The 18162-nt window shown below is 39.6% G+C and overlaps 6 protein-coding genes across 9 annotated transcripts; 2 read left to right on the plus strand and 4 right to left on the minus strand.

The window, feature by feature from the left end:
- Nucleotides 1–455: 455 nt before the first annotated feature.
- LOC6561871 (hydroxylysine kinase) lies at nucleotides 456–8561 on the minus strand. Of its 3 annotated transcripts, none has more exons than XM_032735745.2 (4): nucleotides 8488–8561; nucleotides 6656–7009; nucleotides 1942–2066; nucleotides 456–1536 (listed from the first exon to the last, which is right to left on the minus strand). In XM_032735745.2, the coding sequence occupies exons 2-4, from the start codon at nucleotides 6997–6999 to the stop codon at nucleotides 710–712; spliced, it is 1296 nt and encodes a 431-aa protein (XP_032591636.1). In that variant the 5' UTR covers nucleotides 7000–7009; nucleotides 8488–8561; the 3' UTR covers nucleotides 456–709. The 3 variants fall into 3 exon arrangements, with proteins under 3 accessions (XP_032591636.1, XP_001989221.1, XP_032591637.1); XM_001989185.3 differs by having other exon boundaries at nucleotides 8409–8513; XM_032735746.2 differs by lacking the exon at nucleotides 8488–8561 and adding an exon at nucleotides 7114–7146.
- On the plus strand, nucleotides 2301–5351 carry LOC6561559 (exonuclease 1). 2 transcript variants are annotated; one of them, XM_001989186.3, is made up of 2 exons: nucleotides 2301–3183; nucleotides 4048–5351. In XM_001989186.3, the coding sequence occupies exons 1-2, from the start codon at nucleotides 2380–2382 to the stop codon at nucleotides 5137–5139; spliced, it is 1896 nt and encodes a 631-aa protein (XP_001989222.1). In that variant the 5' UTR covers nucleotides 2301–2379; the 3' UTR covers nucleotides 5140–5351. The 2 variants fall into 2 exon arrangements, with proteins under 2 accessions (XP_001989222.1, XP_032591635.1); XM_032735744.2 differs by lacking the exon at nucleotides 2301–3183 and adding an exon at nucleotides 3323–3398.
- Nucleotides 8562–8838: 277 nt separating the features above from the next.
- On the plus strand, nucleotides 8839–10926 carry LOC6561870 (glutathione S-transferase C-terminal domain-containing protein homolog). Its single transcript, XM_001989184.2, has 2 exons — nucleotides 8839–9736; nucleotides 9799–10926. The coding sequence occupies exons 1-2, from the start codon at nucleotides 8948–8950 to the stop codon at nucleotides 10768–10770; spliced, it is 1761 nt and encodes a 586-aa protein (XP_001989220.1). The 5' UTR covers nucleotides 8839–8947; the 3' UTR covers nucleotides 10771–10926.
- On the minus strand, nucleotides 10901–11807 carry LOC6561869 (NEDD8). Its single transcript, XM_001989183.2, has 3 exons — nucleotides 11691–11807; nucleotides 11421–11551; nucleotides 10901–11358 (listed from the first exon to the last, which is right to left on the minus strand). The coding sequence occupies exons 1-3, from the start codon at nucleotides 11706–11708 to the stop codon at nucleotides 11262–11264; spliced, it is 246 nt and encodes an 81-aa protein (XP_001989219.1). The 5' UTR covers nucleotides 11709–11807; the 3' UTR covers nucleotides 10901–11261.
- Nucleotides 11808–12046: 239 nt separating this feature from the next.
- On the minus strand, nucleotides 12047–14313 carry LOC6561868 (homocysteine S-methyltransferase). The gene is made up of 4 exons (XM_001989182.3): nucleotides 14250–14313; nucleotides 13417–13590; nucleotides 13164–13343; nucleotides 12047–12765 (listed from the first exon to the last, which is right to left on the minus strand). The coding sequence occupies exons 2-4, from the start codon at nucleotides 13571–13573 to the stop codon at nucleotides 12116–12118; spliced, it is 987 nt and encodes a 328-aa protein (XP_001989218.1). The 5' UTR covers nucleotides 13574–13590; nucleotides 14250–14313; the 3' UTR covers nucleotides 12047–12115.
- A 1665-nt stretch (nucleotides 14314–15978) lies between these two features.
- LOC6561867 (selenocysteine methyltransferase) lies at nucleotides 15979–17426 on the minus strand. Its single transcript, XM_001989181.3, has 3 exons — nucleotides 17347–17426; nucleotides 16632–17271; nucleotides 15979–16477 (listed from the first exon to the last, which is right to left on the minus strand). The coding sequence occupies exons 2-3, from the start codon at nucleotides 17265–17267 to the stop codon at nucleotides 16064–16066; spliced, it is 1050 nt and encodes a 349-aa protein (XP_001989217.1). The 5' UTR covers nucleotides 17268–17271; nucleotides 17347–17426; the 3' UTR covers nucleotides 15979–16063.
- Nucleotides 17427–18162: the final 736 nt, after the last annotated feature.

The following is an 18162-nucleotide window of genomic DNA, read 5'->3' on the forward strand; positions in this document are numbered from 1 at the left end:
CAAGAAAGTTGCATTTGTGGATTTTTTCTGTTCTTTTTCGGTTGCAGGCGCTCTTTGCATGTAAATTATATTTCTATCATTTTAAGCACTTGAATTAACTAGCTTAAGTCGACTAGCAAATCCTTCCAAATAGTGGGATATATAAAGTGAACGTCAAGAAATAGTCGTAAGTTGTAAACAGGAAATATTGATTTCTAAAAAAAAAATATAATTAAAAATTTTGTTTGGAAAGGTGTTGTAATCCGTTTCTTATGCGTTCAACTAAATGTTAGCTAGAACAATTTGTCGCCGATTTAAAAACAATTTTACTACCCACATTATTTTCTCTAATTATAATTAGACCAATGTTGTAATTATAATTGCAAATTGCTCCGACTACATATTCAGTAAAGAGAATTGTTCATTCTGGTTAACATAATTATATAGAGCGACAACAAAAAAAAAAAAGAACTCGATTTAAAGCTGCATACAATGTAACAAGTTTTAATGTATAAAATATTTAGTAAATGTTTACATACAATAATTATAATAATAATAATAATAATTATATTCATAGCTATACATTAAAAGTAATACAATTAAAATGCAAATTCTCAAATACTTGATAATTGGACTCATTTTGCGTAAAATTTTTTTTATTTTTTTTGAAATACTACTAATTGACAAAAGAAAGTTCGTTGCATTTTGGACGGAATAAAAAGCTTTGCAATTACTTGGTGCTCTGGGTGAGATACTGATGTGCTGTCGTGTCCCACAGCTCATCAATGGTGTTCAGCTGGTCGCGCCAGAGCTGCTCAAGCATGGTCCAACCCTGCGCCTGGGTAACAAGCACATAATCATTGCCCGGATGCAGGGTGTGCGTATAGGCGCCCATTATCAGACTCTGAGCGAGACGAGCAGCCACACAATACTTGAGATAGCCACGCTCCACATCGTTAACACTCTGGACACTGGTATAGCCAGCAAGGAAGATGCCACCGCTAGCCAAATCCTTGGCCTGTAGCATCATATAGGTCATCGCAATGCCAAGTTCAAAGATTAGCGGCGAGCGACTGGTGTCACCAAAATCAATGACACCCGTAACGCGATAAGAATTGGGTCGATCGGGATTTGTTGCATTCACCAGAATATTCTGTTCATTGTAATCGCCATGGATGATCTGCAGCTCCAGCAAGTTAATCAACCTCAACACCTTCGACTCGAACGTATCGATGATCTCCTCGCATAGCGCTTTGCGCTGATGATCTTCGAGCACGTAGAGGAAATCGCGTAATTGTGGCACCGATTGCAGCATCCACAGTGTCTTGTGGGTTTCGTATGCCTTGTGCGTAAAGCTCTTCAGTGCCCGATCCAATTTGGCCAAGTATTCACCGCTCTGATAGAGTAGATTTTTGGTCACATCCACTTCGTGAAACATTTTGCCGGGTATATATTCCAGCAGGCGCACCACATGTCCATTGCCACTCAGCTGTTCCACGGAGTAATAGCTGCCACGTGCATTGGCAATGGGTCGTGGACATTGCACGTTTTGTTTGGCTAAGAAAAAATAAAATAAATATGATAAGCCATAAATACATTGGTTAATTATAGCAACAGTTGTGCAAATAAGCTGAGACAAAACATTTTTTTATCACACTTTATCAAAGAAAATATACGTAAAGTTTGTTTATTTATGTACTGACAGATAACTTTTATTAACTAAACGATAACAATTGGCGCAAAAACTATTTTATATATATACATTTTGTTGTTGTTTTTATAACTTAAAACATCGCTCCCATCAAAGATATTGTCTAATGAAAATAGCGAATCGAATTTAATGATCAATTTTGAGAGAAAATTGTGCTTCCAAGATATGGAATAATTTGTGTGGCGCGGATATTTTATTTTATTGTTTTGTATGGTTTTATTGTAGTTTTTCTCATTATATTAAATATTTACCTAAGTAGAGCAGCAGTTGATTTTGAGCATCCACAAAATCCTCCTTTTTCGAATCCAAGGCATTCAGAATTTTCAGCACATAGCCATGCGGGCAATGTGACACAATCAAAGGGTTCTTTACATTACTAAAAAAAAAAATTACGAATAAAAATGCAATTAAATCAAATAAATAAATTACAAATTGTCAAAAACGCAAGTAAAATATTTGAACCAAATTCAATGTACCCAACGTACGCAGTGTTGCAAAATTTGGCAATGAACCTAAAAACCCGCAAAGATCGTGGCGAATGGCAAATTATAGCAGCGAGCAAGAAGCAGCATCAATATTCAGCTGCTGTTTTTTTTTTGGCGGAAAGTGTTTTGGCGTTGATTCCGCCGCAGAGAGCCGACTGTTTTTGTTTGCTGTTAATTGTTGATTATTGTTTGTGATTTGTTGTCATGGGCATAACGGGCCTGATACCGTTCCTGGAGAAGGCATCGGCCAGGGTGCATCTGAAGGATATGCGCGGCAGCACCGTTGCCGTGGACACCTATTGCTGGCTGCACAAAGGCGTCTTCAGCTGTGCCGAGAAATTGGCCCGTGGCGAGGATACCGATCTCTATGTGCAATACTGCCTAAAGTATGTGCAATTGCTCGTCTCGTACAATATTAAACCCATACTGGTCTTTGATGGCCAACATTTGCCGGCCAAGGCGCTGACTGAGCAGCGACGACGCGAATCGCGTCAACAGAGCAAAAAACGGGCCGCGGAACTGTTGCGATTGGGTCGTGTGGAGGAGGCACGCTCCCAAATGCGTCGCTGTGTGGATGTCACCCACGAGATGGCTCTGCGCCTGATCCACGAGTGTCGCGAACTCAAAATCGATTGCATTGTGGCGCCGTACGAGGCAGATGCACAAATGGCCTGGCTAAATCGGGCGGGCATCGCCCAGTATATTGTGACGGAGGATTCGGATCTGACGCTATTCGGTGCCCAGCGAATCATATTCAAGTTGGACTTGAGTGGCGCTGGTCTGCTCGTAGATGCAGAGAAGCTTCATCTGGCCATGGGGTGTCGCGAGGAGCGCTTTCAATTCGACAAGTTTCGACGCATGTGCATCTTATCCGGTTGTGATTATCTGGACTCGCTGCCGGGCATTGGCCTGGCCAAGGCATGTAAATTTATGCTAAAAACCGAACAGGACGATATGCGTATTGCATTGAAGAAAATACCACAATATCTCAATATGCGCAATCTGGAGGTGAGTTACGGAATCAAAATTCAAATGAGCACTATACTATTTATTTATTATTATTCCGGTGTACTTTGTGTAACATCCTCGTCTGGTTGAGGGTTACTAATCTCTTCCCAGTTTAAAGCATGTTTCGCTAGGATACTGCATCTTTTCTAGTTAAAGCGACAATACCTTGTTTGATCAGCTGACTTCTTAGTCTACAATATCTTGTCAAGAGATCGGTGAGTGTTCCCAGTCCGTTTTTCACCTTATCGTTTTTGATTATAGCCGCTTGATACCCGTCGAGGTTGCCTGGTCTGATGCCTCCGCCCAGCTCAGTTGTCGCCTATGTCATTTTTCGATCCTCAGTTATGCAGTTGTTGCCAAATTGTGTGTCCTCCCATACCACAAAACGGTTCTGATTCTGCCGCATCATTCCCTGCTATATCCACTATGATCTTATGGGTGATTGTGTGCTCCGAGTTGGTCTAGCTTGGACCGTAACTCACCAACAACTTTTGACATCACTTTTGTCCTCCCACGTGCATTTAATGTTGCTTGATTAACGGATAGGATGCACACATAGGATGATATGTGGTTTCATAGGGAAGATCTTATCTAACGACAGCCATTCCCACTTACTACTCATGTGCGACACAATCCATATTCATTTTAATATTATTGTTCTGTTCGCAAATATTTAAACAAAAGTGTCTAAACTACTACATGAAGTAAGCTTAATTGTTATAACTACGCTCAAGATATTATTATTGATAAGTGTGAAAAAATGATGAATGCGCCATTTCGATGGGGGAAACTACGCAGCACATATAGCAACAATTAACTATTAACTAATTAACTTTGTTTGTTCAATTTGTGCAATTTGTTCAGGTGGATGATGCATATATCGAGAATTTCATGAAAGCGGAGGCCACCTTCAAGCACATGTACATCTACAATCCGCTGGAGCGGCGCATGGAGCGTCTGAGCGCTCTGGAAAACAATGAGACTGATGAAAGCTACTGCAGCAATGCTGGGTCATTGCTGGCAGATAACGAACAAGCCTTGCATTTAGCCCTGGGCAATCTGAATCCGTTTACGCTCAAGCGTCTAGATAATTGGCATCCAGATCGCGTGGATGCCACGAAGCCAGCAAAGCACATAAAACACAGCAAGCACAAAAGTATCTGGCAAAGCAATAGCCACCAAGAACTTGTCGAGCAGCCAAAGGAGACAAAGCAAACATCATGTGCATTGTTCTTCAAGAAAGTGGACTTTGTCGGCCAAACTATAGATGACGAGATCGAAGCCAATCAGCGCCAGGAACAAGCGAAACACACCGAAGCTGAACTCTTCAATATATACAGTTATACGGGCAAACGCAAGCGTAGTCCTGATGAGAATGCAACGCCTCCGGCATCGCCCGTGCACAGCAAGAGTCGCCACTCGAATCCGTTTGCCAAGGAGACACCACGTTCGCCGATCGTCTGTGAAAATGCATCATTGCTGCGACTGCTTAGTCCAAAGAAATCGAGCGAGGACCGTTCGACGCGAGTAAATGCGCTAAAGCGGAGCATATTCACCCAGGAGCAGCGAGTGGTGGAGGTGCGTAGTCGCTTCTTTGGAGCGCCACAAGTGGCGACTGAAGCAAAGACAGAGCCTAATACAACTGAGAGCGAGAGCAAGCAATTGCAGGTAACTGAAACTGCATCGGATATAAAGGGTAACAACGATGATGATGCTATCATTTTGCTCTCGCCATCCTGCTCGGAGGATGATACCAGTTCACAGAGTGCACCAGTGCCGAGTAGGCAGGAGACTGCTTTGCACGTTAAACCTGCCCTGGCGCCAACTGCCCGACGTGTTGGCCTGTCCAAGCCAAAGACGAACAAGCGAACCACCGCCACAAAGACTGCCAAATTGGCTGAGAATCAAACCAAGCTAAGCATGTTTGGGTTCCAGCAGAGACCTGTTCTAAAATAAATCTCAGTATTTTTAAGCTTATTCTTTGTTCGTTGAGTGTCAGCAATTTGTTTAAAAAAATTTATTAAGCGACAAAGAGTCTGTTTTTACTGCCCTATTTATAATAATTTAATCAAATAAAAAAGACTACTATTATTAAATGGAACACAAAAAAACACTGAGAAGAAAACATTCTTAAATTTAGTTAACTCAATAAAGAAAGTGTCAATTGATGTCGCTGTTATTATTTAATCACACAATTGAATTTTATCAAAATTAGAAACTACACTTGAAAAGGTAACAGTGTATTCTTGTATAGATGATACATATCTATGTGTATATATTAACTTTTAACTTTTGTTTACTTGGGTTTAAGCATTTTTTTTTGTGTAAAATGCAAATTAACATAAGTTTGTCAAAACTCAAACGATTTCTAAAATCAATAACGTTTTGATCGATTTCTCCTACGGAAAATTGATATATTTAAATTTGAAAACACGATTTTGTCGGTATTTATGTTAATATTAAAAAAAAAAATGGAATTTAGGTAAGTCTTAAATTTGTTGACAGCACCAACTTTCACAAAGTAAGTACCTTTTCAAATTATAATTTATTTTAGGTATTTACGATAATTTTTGCTTGAAACAATTTTCAAATGGAAATTCTAATCTACAATATTGGATATATTCAGTTGCGAATATTCCATATTCATTTGAAACTTATACTTAGATGGGTATTTAGACTTTGGCAACCCATAGATAGCTGTACTTTCTAGTTGTTATGTAAACATACTTTCTAGTTGTTATGCTTGGATGTGGTGCTGCAATTAGTTTTAGTTAGTTACTTAACTGCTATAATGATTTATGGCAAGCGCTGTCAAATAATGTAAAAAAAAAAAGTTATGTGCCAACCCAAAAGATAAGAAAGTAGGATGTTGACAAGATGACTGACAACAGCAACACCAAGAACAACAAGGGAAAATACGTCAAACTCAATTGCACCCCACAGCAACTTTAATTAATATCACTAAAATTAGACTCTGGGTGTGTCTCTGTGTCTGTTTGTGTGTGTGTGTTTTAATGTGCGAATCAACAACCAATGTAAACATTATTGTTTTGTGTTTTGCAGTCTTTGGGTGAGGTGTTTTATACACTCGGAAAAAAGTTACCCTGTTTATGTGAAATCTTAAAATACTCAAATTTAATAATATTATAAGTAACAAAATAGCTAATATAAGAATTCTTCTGCGTACACATAGAAAACAGAACCCTGGAAATTAGATATACATCATGTCTTTGTCCACAGCTTTCAATTTTCGAAATTTACTCTCTGAATCCTTGACGTATTTCTAAAATTTAACGTAATTGTTTTTCTGAGTGTACAAAGAGCTGCAGCAAATTGAAATTGCCGGAAAAGAAGTACTTTCAGTAATTGAAACTATGCCAAACGATAAGTTATAATTTTCGAGCCACTACATTTTTTTTATTAATAATTTAAAGCAATGACAATAATATTAATAGTATTTATTGCTACTCACCAATCGGCCTGTATCCAGTAGTTGCGATCATCGTAGGCATTTAGCTCCTTCAATTCGCTCACTGTAATCCCGTAGAGACGTCGCACCAGCGGCTCCACATTTTCCGGCTCAATTTTCGGTTTGATATCCGAGCCGGGCTGCAGCACCCCATCACCCTCAGCTGGCGCGCTCTCTTTGCCATTTGTGGCACTTGTTGTGGTTGTTGTTGTTGATGTTGTTGGAGTCGTTGTTGTCGTCTCGTTTGCCTTGCCACTGTTGAGCTTTTGGGCGCCATCGTATACGTGATTCAGTGTATATGATTTTTTGGTAATGCTCGTCAGCTCCACATTATTCCACTGTTCCATTTTGGTAAGGCTTTTTGTTGTTATCGGAATGCAGCAAACAAAAACAGAATAAATAAAGTAAACAATATATATATATATATATACTATGTAGTCTGAAAAGATCAGAATACACACGATCGAAATGTGCTTGGTTTTACGCTCGAAAGCGAAATGAATTCAATTTCAAGCGCTCCAATTGAAACGAGTTCGTCGTCGTCGTCGTTGTCCCATCTTCATCATATCTTTAGGCAGTTAGTATATATACATATGTAGATATTTATATGCATATATATATATATATATATATATATATATATATGTACGCCTTTTATCTGTGTGGGTGTGTGTATATCCATATGTGTTTGTGTTGCTTGTGTTGCGCCTGTTTTATTAACCCTGCTAATTGGCTTATTTATTTTATTTTTTATAACCTTTTCTGTTTACATTTTGATTGCGACGCTACTTTATTTATGTACATATCTAGGTACATAAATATGTTGTTTACTTTTGGTTTACTTTAAGGTGCATTGTTGCGGCACTTTTATTTACCCTGCACATGCTTAAAATCTATGGCAAAGAGTGTTATGAAGTTGTGATGGCGCAGTAATTATTTAAATTGAATAGTTTTATAATAAATATTTAAAAACAAAATAATTAAATACATATTTAAATAACTATTTAAAAATAAAAGTTCCCAATTTGTTGGGATATATACTAGTCGCGCAACATTTTCGAACGTAATTTTTGGATCATTTTTATTTTTGCATTGCCCAATGAGGCCGCAAAAGTAACAAACAAACTTCAAGTCGTGGTCGCACTATATTAAACTAACTTAACGTTAATCAATGTATACACTAAATATATATGTATATGTAGGTATATACACATACATACACAAATTTCATACACATATATACATACATTTATAAATCCAATAGATTTGATTGTAAAAAAAATTATAGCGTCTAAGCTGTCGTTCCAGAGATAGTATAAATTAACAACAATCAAGTGTCAAAAGAGAGTGACAAAGAGAGACAGAAAAAAAACTCAATTGAGCGGCACAGCTAGCAATATATAGCCTAGAATCGAACAACAAAATTGTGCAATAAATCTATTTAATTGTTGTTGTTTCTTTGCTAGTGTAGAGGTAGTGCTGAGGGAGTAATGCGCAATTAAAGCTCAGCTTGAAGGCCAATGAGAGAGAGAGAGAGGGAGAGCTAAAATTAGTTTGTTATATAATAGTTGTTAAGGTTTTTTATTGGCCCATATCCGTTGCCGTTACAATTTTTAATGAATGAAGCGAACGACGACCTTGACTCGAATGCAGTTTTATTCGTAAAGCTGCAGTGCAGCACTTAACACTGGTCACTCACACACACATCATGTAAATATGCACAGCTGATGATTGTTAATTATGCGAATTGGCATACCTAATTGAACTGCTCAAGTGTGTGTGTTTGCTTATTATTAAAATGCACGTTTTTCATTTGGCAAGCCAACAACACGCACCTGTTCTCCGTACAACTTGTAAATTTAAACTAACGTTTGCGATTTGTTTTCGAGTTGAGCTGACCAACAAGGGCTAACTTTGCATGTGGAGGAAGAAACGCGTCGCGCTTACAGCTCAATTCATATTATTTTTGTAATTAGCAGTGCAACAAAAAGAGTTGAAAAGTTCTCTATTATCAGCAGCGCCAAAAACAAAACAAAACAAAAAACGCGAGGAATTAGTCGAAATAGGAATTCAAATATATTCAAGGCGCGTCGACATGTGAATGGCAGCTTAGCTGCATCTTCCACTGCCCATGGCTGCCAGCTGATTTTATTTTGTATTTTTGTAGCACATAACCTCAAAATTGCTTGATTTCGATTTCTTTTGTGTTTTCACATTGATTTCGCTATATAATTTTCTTTTCGTTATTTTCTTCAATTCACATTAGTTAAATGATTAGTTAAATTAATTGAGACGATGGATCAACTGTATGTGGAGATTGAGATAAGCACACAAAATGCGGAAACAACAATATACACCAGCGTGCCTTCGTTCCTAGCGCTTTACACATATCGCTACCTCAAAGAGCCCTCAAATATTAAAGTTAATTTTGTTGCGAGTAAAATTGACTCGGGAAAGATAGCTTTACGCAGCTCCCAGCTGCGACGTGAACTAACCGAACAGCATATAACGTGTCGTGAGGCTGCAACGCTGCCCGCTCTGAGGGATCTTCGTCTGCCGATTTATCAGCGAAATGGAAACATTTTCATTGCTGGCACCTGTGCCGTCTGCCGGGAGCTCATTGCCCGCCAACCGAGTGCCCATTTGCGTCAACTATTGGGTTTCAAGGGCAGTTGCCTGCTAGCGCCCGCCGAAGCCTCCATTTGGACGCGTTTCTGTGAGGTGGATGTGGTTAATTTGGTCACCCAGCTGCAGAGCGGAGAGCTACAGTTGCGTGAAGTGCCCGCTGAGGTGGTGCGCTTTGAGCAGCACATGAATCAACCGGTGCGCATGCACAACATCTATAAACTGGCCCGAGAACAGGCGAATCAGTTGGGAGAAAATGGTGTACCAGTGAAGAGGAAAGATCGCATCCTCATCGAGTGCAGCATACCCAAGGAGCAACTGTTGATCGAGCATCGTTTTGCCGAGGGCATTAGCTTTACCATTGCCGATTTAATACTCTACCCACTGCTCCGACTAGTCTTCCAGCATTGCGCCCAAATGCTGCCACATTTTCCGCTCACCAGCACCTGGTTCAGTGAGGTCAGCTGCTCTAAATTCCCTAATCTGTACCCCTTATTAACTAATCTTTCAATTGCTTGCAGATTGATAGCTTTGATACGAACTGCGCCCGCATACTGCATGAGTTATATGTACCGCTGCTGGTGGCGCCGGCAGAGAATACACAATTATTGAGCATACCCGACTGCGAGGAGGCGAGCCTCTACAAAGCCGACCCCAAGCGATATCGTCCCCGGAATCGCATCTACACCAGCCAGTTGGAAGTCGATGCTGCTCTGGCCAAGCTCTCACAGCTACAGCTACATTTTAGCACCGATTCGGAGCAGACATATGGCGAACAATTGATCGATTGGCAGGATATTGAGCCGACGCATGCGAAGAGCTCAGCGTTGCCCGAGGAGCGGCTAGAGCGTAAGCGTCAACAACTAGAGAATATGGCCAATGCGGTTGTCTCTCTGGCACAGGCCAACGATCGCATTGTTGACTTCTGTAGCGGCACTGGGCATTTGGCTATACTCCTGGCTCTAAAGCTGCCCCAGTGTATTGTGATTGTGCTGGAGAATAAGGCATATTCACTGGCGCATGCCCACAAACGGGCCGCGGAGCTGAAGCTGACCAACTGCGTCTTCTATCAGTGCAATATTGATTATTTTATGGGACGCTTCGATATTGGCGCCTCGTTGCATGCCTGCGGCACAGCCACCGACATTGTGCTGCAACAATGTCAGCGTGTCCATGCGCGCTTCGTGTGCTGTCCCTGCTGCTATGGTTCGCTGCAGCCAATGCCACACATTGCCTACCCGCTGAGTGCTCGATTTCGCCAGGTGCTCGACACAAAGGATTATCTCTATATAGCACATACAGCGGATCAGGCACACGAATTAGGCACAGTCAATTGCAAGCCGGAAATCACGTTGCAGGGGCTGCATTGCATGTGCGTTGTGGACACTGATCGCAAACTGCAGGCGGAGGAGGCTGGCTACAAGGTGATCCTAACGCGCTTGAAGCCGGAGCAATGCACGCCAAAGAATCATTTGCTAGTCGGTCGCATTTAATATCAACTTTATATTCAACATTCACTGCCTAACCAAAAGAATAATCTTAAAATGTATGGAAAAAATATACTATGTATGTGGACATATGGAAAAGTCGCAGGTCTTCCATCTGAAGAAAAAAAAGAACAAATAAAAGTTTTGCATTTTTTTATAAGATTTTTTGACTTTTGCTTAAGAGTTCAAGTGTGACTATTTGTGGCACTTTTAATGAGTTGTAGAGAATCGGTTGCATGATGTTAATAAACAAATAGATACATATTATATATCTGATTAGCAAACTCATCATTCTCGCTGAGTTTAGCTCTCAAATCAATTCAATTACAAATATTTTAAAACATTTTCATAAATAACTAAAAATTATATGCTTTTCTTTGTAGTTCTTCGTAAATACCGTTGACGATTTTCTTTTATTTGAGAAACACGAATTTCTTGTAGAAAATGACTTAATGAGTTATCAATTTACTAAAGACGAGTGTTCAACGCCTGTCTAATCAATTAGTTTTGTTGCTGCCGCCGCGCAAGGCAAGAACCAAATGTAGCACGGAGCCGCCTTGCACTTTATAGTCTGCCGCCGTTTTGTCATCGTTCCTGCAAAAATTAACAACATTTTAATAATTTTACATATATACACTTTTTTATACCTGACGCACATTTGTTTGCCGGAGAATATGAGACGTTGTTGTTGTGGTGGTATGCCTTCCTTTTCCTCGACGCGTTCCTTTATGCGGTCAACCTTATCTGTGGGCTCAATATCGATCTCAATTTCCTTGCCAGTCAGTGTCTGTAAGTAGGAGTTTCACATTATTAATAAATATATTTTGCTGTATTTTTTTTGTTGTTGGTCGCCAAGCTGACGCATGGTGGACGCTGCATCATTCCGCAAATTGGGCATGTTGCTTGCTTCGCCGTATTGGCATTACCTTCACTTTGATCAACATTGTGCTTGTGTGTTATTTGGTTTTCCCAAATACCAAATATTAATTTAAAATTAATTTGCTAAATTTTATTGCAAGTTTGCTCGGGTCGCGGCGTTTTTGCGAATGTCATTCGAGCGGTGCTGCCAACTGTATGCAATTCACCTGTGCTCTGAATGTCGATAGCACGTTTTATCGATATATTTTCAAATTTCTTTAACAAAAAGGAAAATGAAATTTCTAAATTTTAATTGTGCTAAAATATTAGATTATAATAATCAGTTCTGTACTTTTTTGGCGCAGAAATCGTAGCTCGATATCGAACTCGATAAAGCGATCACAATTCATAAAGCAGATCTGCATTTTTTTTAGTTTTGCCTTTATTTACAATCTAAATACAATTATTTACATGGATTTCTAGATCAAGCGACTTATTTGTGATTATTAATGGCGTGGACGGCCTCGCTAATGTGCCGAATGTCCCGGGCATAGGTCCTGCAGCAGCCACCAATGATTTTCGCGCCCAGCTGCGCCCATTCCGGCACATATTTCTCGAGCGGCACACAATGTTCACGGCCCTGCCAACCTGTTGTCACATCGTAGACCTCGCCGCTGTTTGGATAGACCACTAGTGGGATTTGTTCCTCCACGCTACGCTCACCATTCAGGCTTTTGAAGAGCGGAGTCACAAACTTGGGATGCACACAATTCACGCCCACAGCGAGGCAATTGTCCAACGCCTTTCGCTCTCGCAATATGTCCCAAATTGCATTCGCAGCGTCAGCGAACTCTTCGCCATGCGCCAGCCTGCTCTCGTCCTTGCATTGAAATGCCACCCAGAATTTCACGTCGGGATAATCATCGCAGAGCATCTCAACCAATGCTTCTGCCTCCATTTGGCAGGGTATCGTTTCAATAGCCAACGCATCCACGCCCGCCTCTAGACAGGCCTCAATGCGGACGCGATGCCAGTCGGTTATGGTTTTTGGGGCCACATAATCCGCATACTCGCCCGTGTACTCGGATCCGTCGTGCAGATGAGCGCCAAATGGTCCAATCGAAGCAATAATCAGCGGGTAACCTGTTAAATAAAGGGCATCTTAGCAATTTGAGCATATTTCGTATTATCGGGATTTGACGATTGAACAACTTTGTGACCGCAAACCGCAAAATATATGATGCAAATCTAAAACATCGTATCATTGTGGGTATCAAGTGAGTTTTAAATTTATATGGTGCTTTACTGTCGTTCGAAAACAAGGATGAAATCTTTGTATAATAATATCAATGATAGCTTAACAAAGTAAATTTCTTCCAATGGGTCTAACTTTTAATCAGTTTTGTGACTATAGACTGTTTAACTTCTTAATAAACACCTATTTTAGGAATTTATGGCAAGGATTCTGCTGTCAAATTGGTTGTTCTGTTGTCGCAGAAAGCTTGACAGTTTTCCAGTAATCTTTAAAATTGTTTACTCACCTTCGTTCACTTCCAGCTGCGCCTCATAGCATTCGGTTAGATACTTTTCTTTGGCCACGTGCGCCAGTTGTACAGTGTTCTTGATTAGCTCAATGCTCTCCTGCTCATCCAGCTCCAGATATTCCATATAGCCCTCTACACTCGTCTGATATGTGTTTGTCAGTATCATATCAGCGCCATCTATTGCACAGATCGATAATGCAAGCCGTGGTTAACAGATGTATGTTAATATGTTTGTATGTTAATCACTTACTCTGCAGAAAATCGAGATGGGTATTGATGACGGCCGTTGGATTGGTGGCATTGAAGCGTGCACTCCACAACGGATCACCATCGACGGAGTTGCCCACATGCACGGTCATCTGGGTGCCAAACCCGCCATCCTTAACCAGCAATCGCGTCAGAACCATAATTAATAAATTGTATGCTAAATAGTAGAATGGGGAATTTGTTATTCAATTTGTATTAAAAGAAATTCTCGCTGATAACATATTTTTACATCGCTGTAATGGATTCTTATCAGCAAGTGGCAGAGCCATCTGTTGTTTGTCAACACAACAATCATCAATGTGAGCCTTGACACCTGACAATCCAATAAGTGCACTGAGAGAAATTCTAATATAATATTAAGACCAATACTGATCAACTAGATTCAAGACAAAAACGTACCGAAAGGAAACCAAAAATTATATTTAGATTGAGTGCTTTTGTGCTAGAATGAACAATCTTGAATATTTTTCTTACTCCTCATTTTTTAGCACAGTTTTTGATTTGATATTTTGTACTTTTCAAAAATTCTATCAAATTTAAATAAAACTTTTTTAAATTATATGATCGTCGTTTACTGATAGTCAATATCTAGAGCAATTTTTAACATATTAAGTCACTGTCACTGATTAAGTTGAAGCTTATCACTTTTTGAACTACAACCCTCTGTTCCAATAAGCAGCAGCTGCATCGAGAGTTTAATGATGATGAACTTGCTTCTTTCAACAAACAACAACGAAAACAACAACAAGTAATAGTAATAACACAGTTGTTTGTCAGCAATTAATGGAAGATTTTTGCTAAGCACAAAGCACTTACCTTGAAAATCGTATCAATGTGTGTATGTAATTGATTAAGTTGTTATTTTTCTGTAAGTTACTAAGCGGACGAATAACAAATGTATTTATATAACATATATATATTCCGTTCGGTCTGCAGCTCAAACTAAATATGGCAGATTACAATGTTGACCGCCTGTCTTTATAGGCTGCTCTTATCACACTGAGCCATATGCTCAACAGCAGCAGCAGCAGCAGCAATAAAGTAAAAATATGAACTTAAAGTCACAAGAAACAATAACAAGTGCCCCGGACAACGTCAATGATATTTTTATTGTATCTTATTCATCATTTTTTAATCGGATCTGATACAATATCAGTTTTTGCTTGTTTGAAACAAAATATAACTTCTCTTTGTTTAACAACTAAAGAAGGAAGTGAATAATAAACCTCGATACTGTTTAGGTATGTTCGTCAAAAAAAATATAGTTATATATATTAATCACTTACTCTTTAAATAAAACAAAGAGGAAAATTATAATTTTATTAATCACTTATTAGTTTTTAATTTTTGTTGATCTGATGCGATGTCAGTTTTTGCTCTTTTTGTATTCTTTTAAGAAAGAAGTAATAATATTGTTTTAAATTACTTATTAGTTACTAAATTAACTAATATCTTAAAAAAATGTTTTAAATTTAAAATATATACAAATGAAATAAGAAACTAAATCTCAAAAGTGATTCTGGCCTACCTCAATTTTTTGGCCTTTGGTCTTTCTGATAAGTAAAGAAATCTGATGTAATAATAATGGGTAAAGAATAATCCTTATAATGAGGATATTCAACGCTTTCTAAGTAAAAGTGGCTAGAGGAAAGTTTGTTGAAGGCCAATTCATTAATTGATTAGTAAATGTCTTATTAATATGGTATTAATCAGGCCTATTATGTTTAGTGCCGGCTCTGAGAGAGATTAGTCCGGCTCTGACAGAGATTAGTTCAGCTGATGTCTGGGATGGACAAACAGACAAACAGGCCGGCAGCGTCTGTTTTGATAACCTTTGCTGCCTTTGCCACCACACAGAATGTCGTGTGAACTCAATCGGTGAACATATGGCTGTTATATGTTTCACTCGCAGCTGTGCTCGAATCGAACAAAAAGCGGAAAATTTCTCTGGTTACAGTCTAATAGTAGTTGATAGTTGAAATTATAAATAATGTTGCTTTACTTTACTCTATTTTAAACTATTATAAAACTACTATAGACTCATATCATAGAAATTCGAGAAATTGGTTTATCTAACTAGCATAGGGAATATCAAAATATTAAGATCTCTTTTTTTTTTAATTTTTTGGCACGCTAGCAAAACTGACCTTGAAAATGATTAAACATCGAAAGAACAACAACAAATGCAATAAGAGTGTCTAACTTGAGTATGGACAATATAGAAATCTAGTTAAATTTACTAATTCAATAACTTCCTTAGACAAAAGAATGCTGCATTGAACCAATATACCCCATTTTTTGGCGGGCACAGCGTATACTTATTAAAAACACTATTAAAACCTTGCAGCATTGAACTGTTTAATCAGACGCAGCTTTCAATTTACCCTCTGAACAGCAAACAATTCCACAGATTATACATATATTTATATTAGCTTTAAAAATGGGTCTAGGCCAACTAAATGAGAAGTGAAAGAAACTCACAAAATATATACATTTTCGTTGGTAGCAACAGCATTTGAGAATTTTGAAATATTGATATATTTATATATATATATATATTTATATTATATATTTGTACAGATAGTAACACTTATATATTAGCATGATTTATACTGTGTGTGGGAAAGAAATTACGGAACTGAGGATGTTTGGATTTGCGCTTGAGGCTGCTGAGCGATGCTATCAATGTACTTGCGTATCTCGAGTATGTCATCAGGATAGACGCGACAACAGCCGCCGATGATGCGGGCGCCTAGTTGCAGCCACTGGGGCACAAAGGAAATCGCATTGAGACCGGTGCCCGTCCACTCGCCACGCTCGGCATCGTACACCTCACCGCGATTGCTGTAGATGACCAGCGGCGGCAGCTGCTCTTGCGCCATGGTTGCTCGCAGAGACTCAATCAGCGGCGTTACATAACTGGGATTCACACAATTAACGCCGATGGCCAGCAAACGGGATTGTGCCTCATGCTGCTGCACGAGACGCCAAACGGCCAAAGCAGCCCCGGCAAATGATTCACCATGTGCCAAATGCAGCTCATCCTATGGGTAAATAGATATAAGTTTACCACAAATGTATATTTAAGCTAAGAAAGCTTCACTACTATTCCACTACTCATTTGTGAGCAATTTAAAGACTTTAATTTTATGTTGTTAATAGTTTTATAGATATATATTTCAAAAGTCCAACACTCACCTTGCACTGAAAAGACACCCAAAACTTGGCCGTTGTCGATCTCTTCAGGATGAGCTCTGTAACCGCAAGAGCCTCCAACTGGCACGGCAATGTTTCCACAGCTAAACCATCCACGCCAGCCAGCAGACAGGTATCGATGCGTGTTGTGTGCCACTGCTGCAGCTGCTCGTAGTTGACACGATTCGCATAGCTGCCCTGATACTCGGAGCCGTCGTGCAAATGGGCGCCATACGGTCCAATCGAGGCCAATATCCAGGGCATATCGGCGTCAATGTTGCCATTATTTGCTGCAGCCAATTCAGCCAAATATTCCGATTTGGCATCGTGTGCCAGCTGAACACTTTTCGCAATGAGCGCAATGCTCTCCTCGCGTGTTTTGCCCAAATGTTTCATGAAACCCTCCACGCTGGACTGATACGTGTTGGTCAGTATTATATCAGCGCCGTTGCGCAAGAAATCCAAATGCGTTTTGACCACAGCAGTGGGTTGGGTGCAATCGAAACGGGAGCCCCACAAGGGATCACCATCAACTTTTTCGTTCACATTGCGCGCTAGTTGACTGGAAAAGCCGCCACATTTCACTAAAATGCGCTCTGCTTTTTCCACATTCCATTTTCCGATTGTAGCGGGCAACATGCTTCTTAAAATGCGATTGCAAATGATTTTCGTTTCACTTGAAGGGTAAAATATTTATATATGTTTATTCGACATTTACCTACGTGAGATTCTCAGTTTTTGCTTAGTACGTTTTGTTGTTTTGTTCTCGACGCTTGCCTTTTCTTTTGTTATTTGTCGGTGCTGGCAACATTTCTTTACAAAAGCACACACACAACACGCACACTATGCTTTTTTCCTTTGTGTATGTGTGGGCTATTCTTATTTGGCTGAACTACGCATTCTCATTCATACTCAACACACACATGCACTTCCACTTATTCGCCGCACAGCTGACTTCTGTTTACAAATGCGCTGGTGTTGCTCTGCGTGCAGAAATGACAACAGCGGCTGTCAAAATAAATGTACAGTTGACACTGTTGACAGCTGGCGTTGCAAATAAAAAGGTCGCTGAATTGTGCATAATTTATAGCTGTAATATGTGGAATGTTTTTAAAATGTAGCTGCACTTTTTTTTTATTTTGCAGGGTGGACTATTGACACAGTGCAACTCCAAATTTACTTGGGGCTATTAGCCCTATAAATTACAGCTGTCGAATTGCTAGAGATTCCCATAGGAGTCTTGACTTCTGTGCTACCCACAACATAGCTGATTCTCATGCATCGCAGCACATCCCAGCGGTTAGACAGGATCTGGGCTGATGAGCCTTGACACTTGATGGCAAATTGATGTTCTCTCTTAAGAACTTTGGCTGCAGAGTCGAGCGACGGCATCGAGTGCCATGAGTTCCTGGAAATGACATCTAGAATCCATATATCCCATGAATATATATGGTTTCTAGATTGTAGATTTCTATCACAGTGAGAAGGGATTTAATTTGTAGTAGGGAAATTCTTTTTAATAAGTGCATCTAGC

Source organism: Drosophila grimshawi, unplaced genomic scaffold, assembly GCF_018153295.1.
Source record: "Drosophila grimshawi isolate 15287-2541.00 unplaced genomic scaffold, ASM1815329v1 contig_1377, whole genome shotgun sequence".
In the NCBI taxonomy this organism is placed as follows: Eukaryota; Metazoa; Arthropoda; class Insecta; order Diptera; family Drosophilidae; genus Drosophila; species Drosophila grimshawi.

What these genes read in the sequence shown, in the direction of transcription:
- LOC6561559 (XM_001989186.3), top strand. Translation starts at nt 2,380, where the DNA reads ATGGGCATAACGGGCCTGATACCGTTCCTGGAGAAGGCATCGGCCAGG. An exon ending in TCAATATGCGCAATCTGGAG is followed by an intron (nt 3,184 to 4,047) that starts GTGAGTTACGGA and finishes CAATTTGTTCAG; the next exon opens with GTGGATGATGCATATATCGA.
- LOC6561871 (XM_032735745.2), bottom strand. Translation starts at nt 6,999, where the DNA reads ATGGAACAGTGGAATAATGTGGAGCTGACGAGCATTACCAAAAAATCA. An exon ending in TACTGGATACAGGCCGATTG is followed by an intron (nt 2,067 to 6,655) that starts GTGAGTAGCAAT and finishes TTTTTTTTTTAG; the next exon opens with TAATGTAAAGAACCCTTTGA. An exon ending in TCAACTGCTGCTCTACTTAG is followed by an intron (nt 1,537 to 1,941) that starts GTAAATATTTAA and finishes ATTTTTTCTTAG; the next exon opens with CCAAACAAAACGTGCAATGT.
- LOC6561870 (XM_001989184.2), top strand. Translation starts at nt 8,948, where the DNA reads ATGGATCAACTGTATGTGGAGATTGAGATAAGCACACAAAATGCGGAA. An exon ending in CCAGCACCTGGTTCAGTGAG is followed by an intron (nt 9,737 to 9,798) that starts GTCAGCTGCTCT and finishes AATTGCTTGCAG; the next exon opens with ATTGATAGCTTTGATACGAA.
- LOC6561869 (XM_001989183.2), bottom strand. An exon ending in ATATTCTCCGGCAAACAAAT is followed by an intron (nt 11,359 to 11,420) that starts GTGCGTCAGGTA and finishes TAATTTTTGCAG; the next exon opens with GAACGATGACAAAACGGCGG.
- LOC6561868 (XM_001989182.3), bottom strand. Translation starts at nt 13,573, where the DNA reads ATGGTTCTGACGCGATTGCTGGTTAAGGATGGCGGGTTTGGCACCCAG. An exon ending in CCATCTCGATTTTCTGCAGA is followed by an intron (nt 13,344 to 13,416) that starts GTAAGTGATTAA and finishes TCTGTGCAATAG; the next exon opens with ATGGCGCTGATATGATACTG. An exon ending in GCAGCTGGAAGTGAACGAAG is followed by an intron (nt 12,766 to 13,163) that starts GTGAGTAAACAA and finishes TTTATTTAACAG; the next exon opens with GTTACCCGCTGATTATTGCT.
- LOC6561867 (XM_001989181.3), bottom strand. Translation starts at nt 17,267, where the DNA reads ATGTTGCCCGCTACAATCGGAAAATGGAATGTGGAAAAAGCAGAGCGC. An exon ending in GGGTGTCTTTTCAGTGCAAG is followed by an intron (nt 16,478 to 16,631) that starts GTGAGTGTTGGA and finishes ATTTACCCATAG; the next exon opens with GATGAGCTGCATTTGGCACA.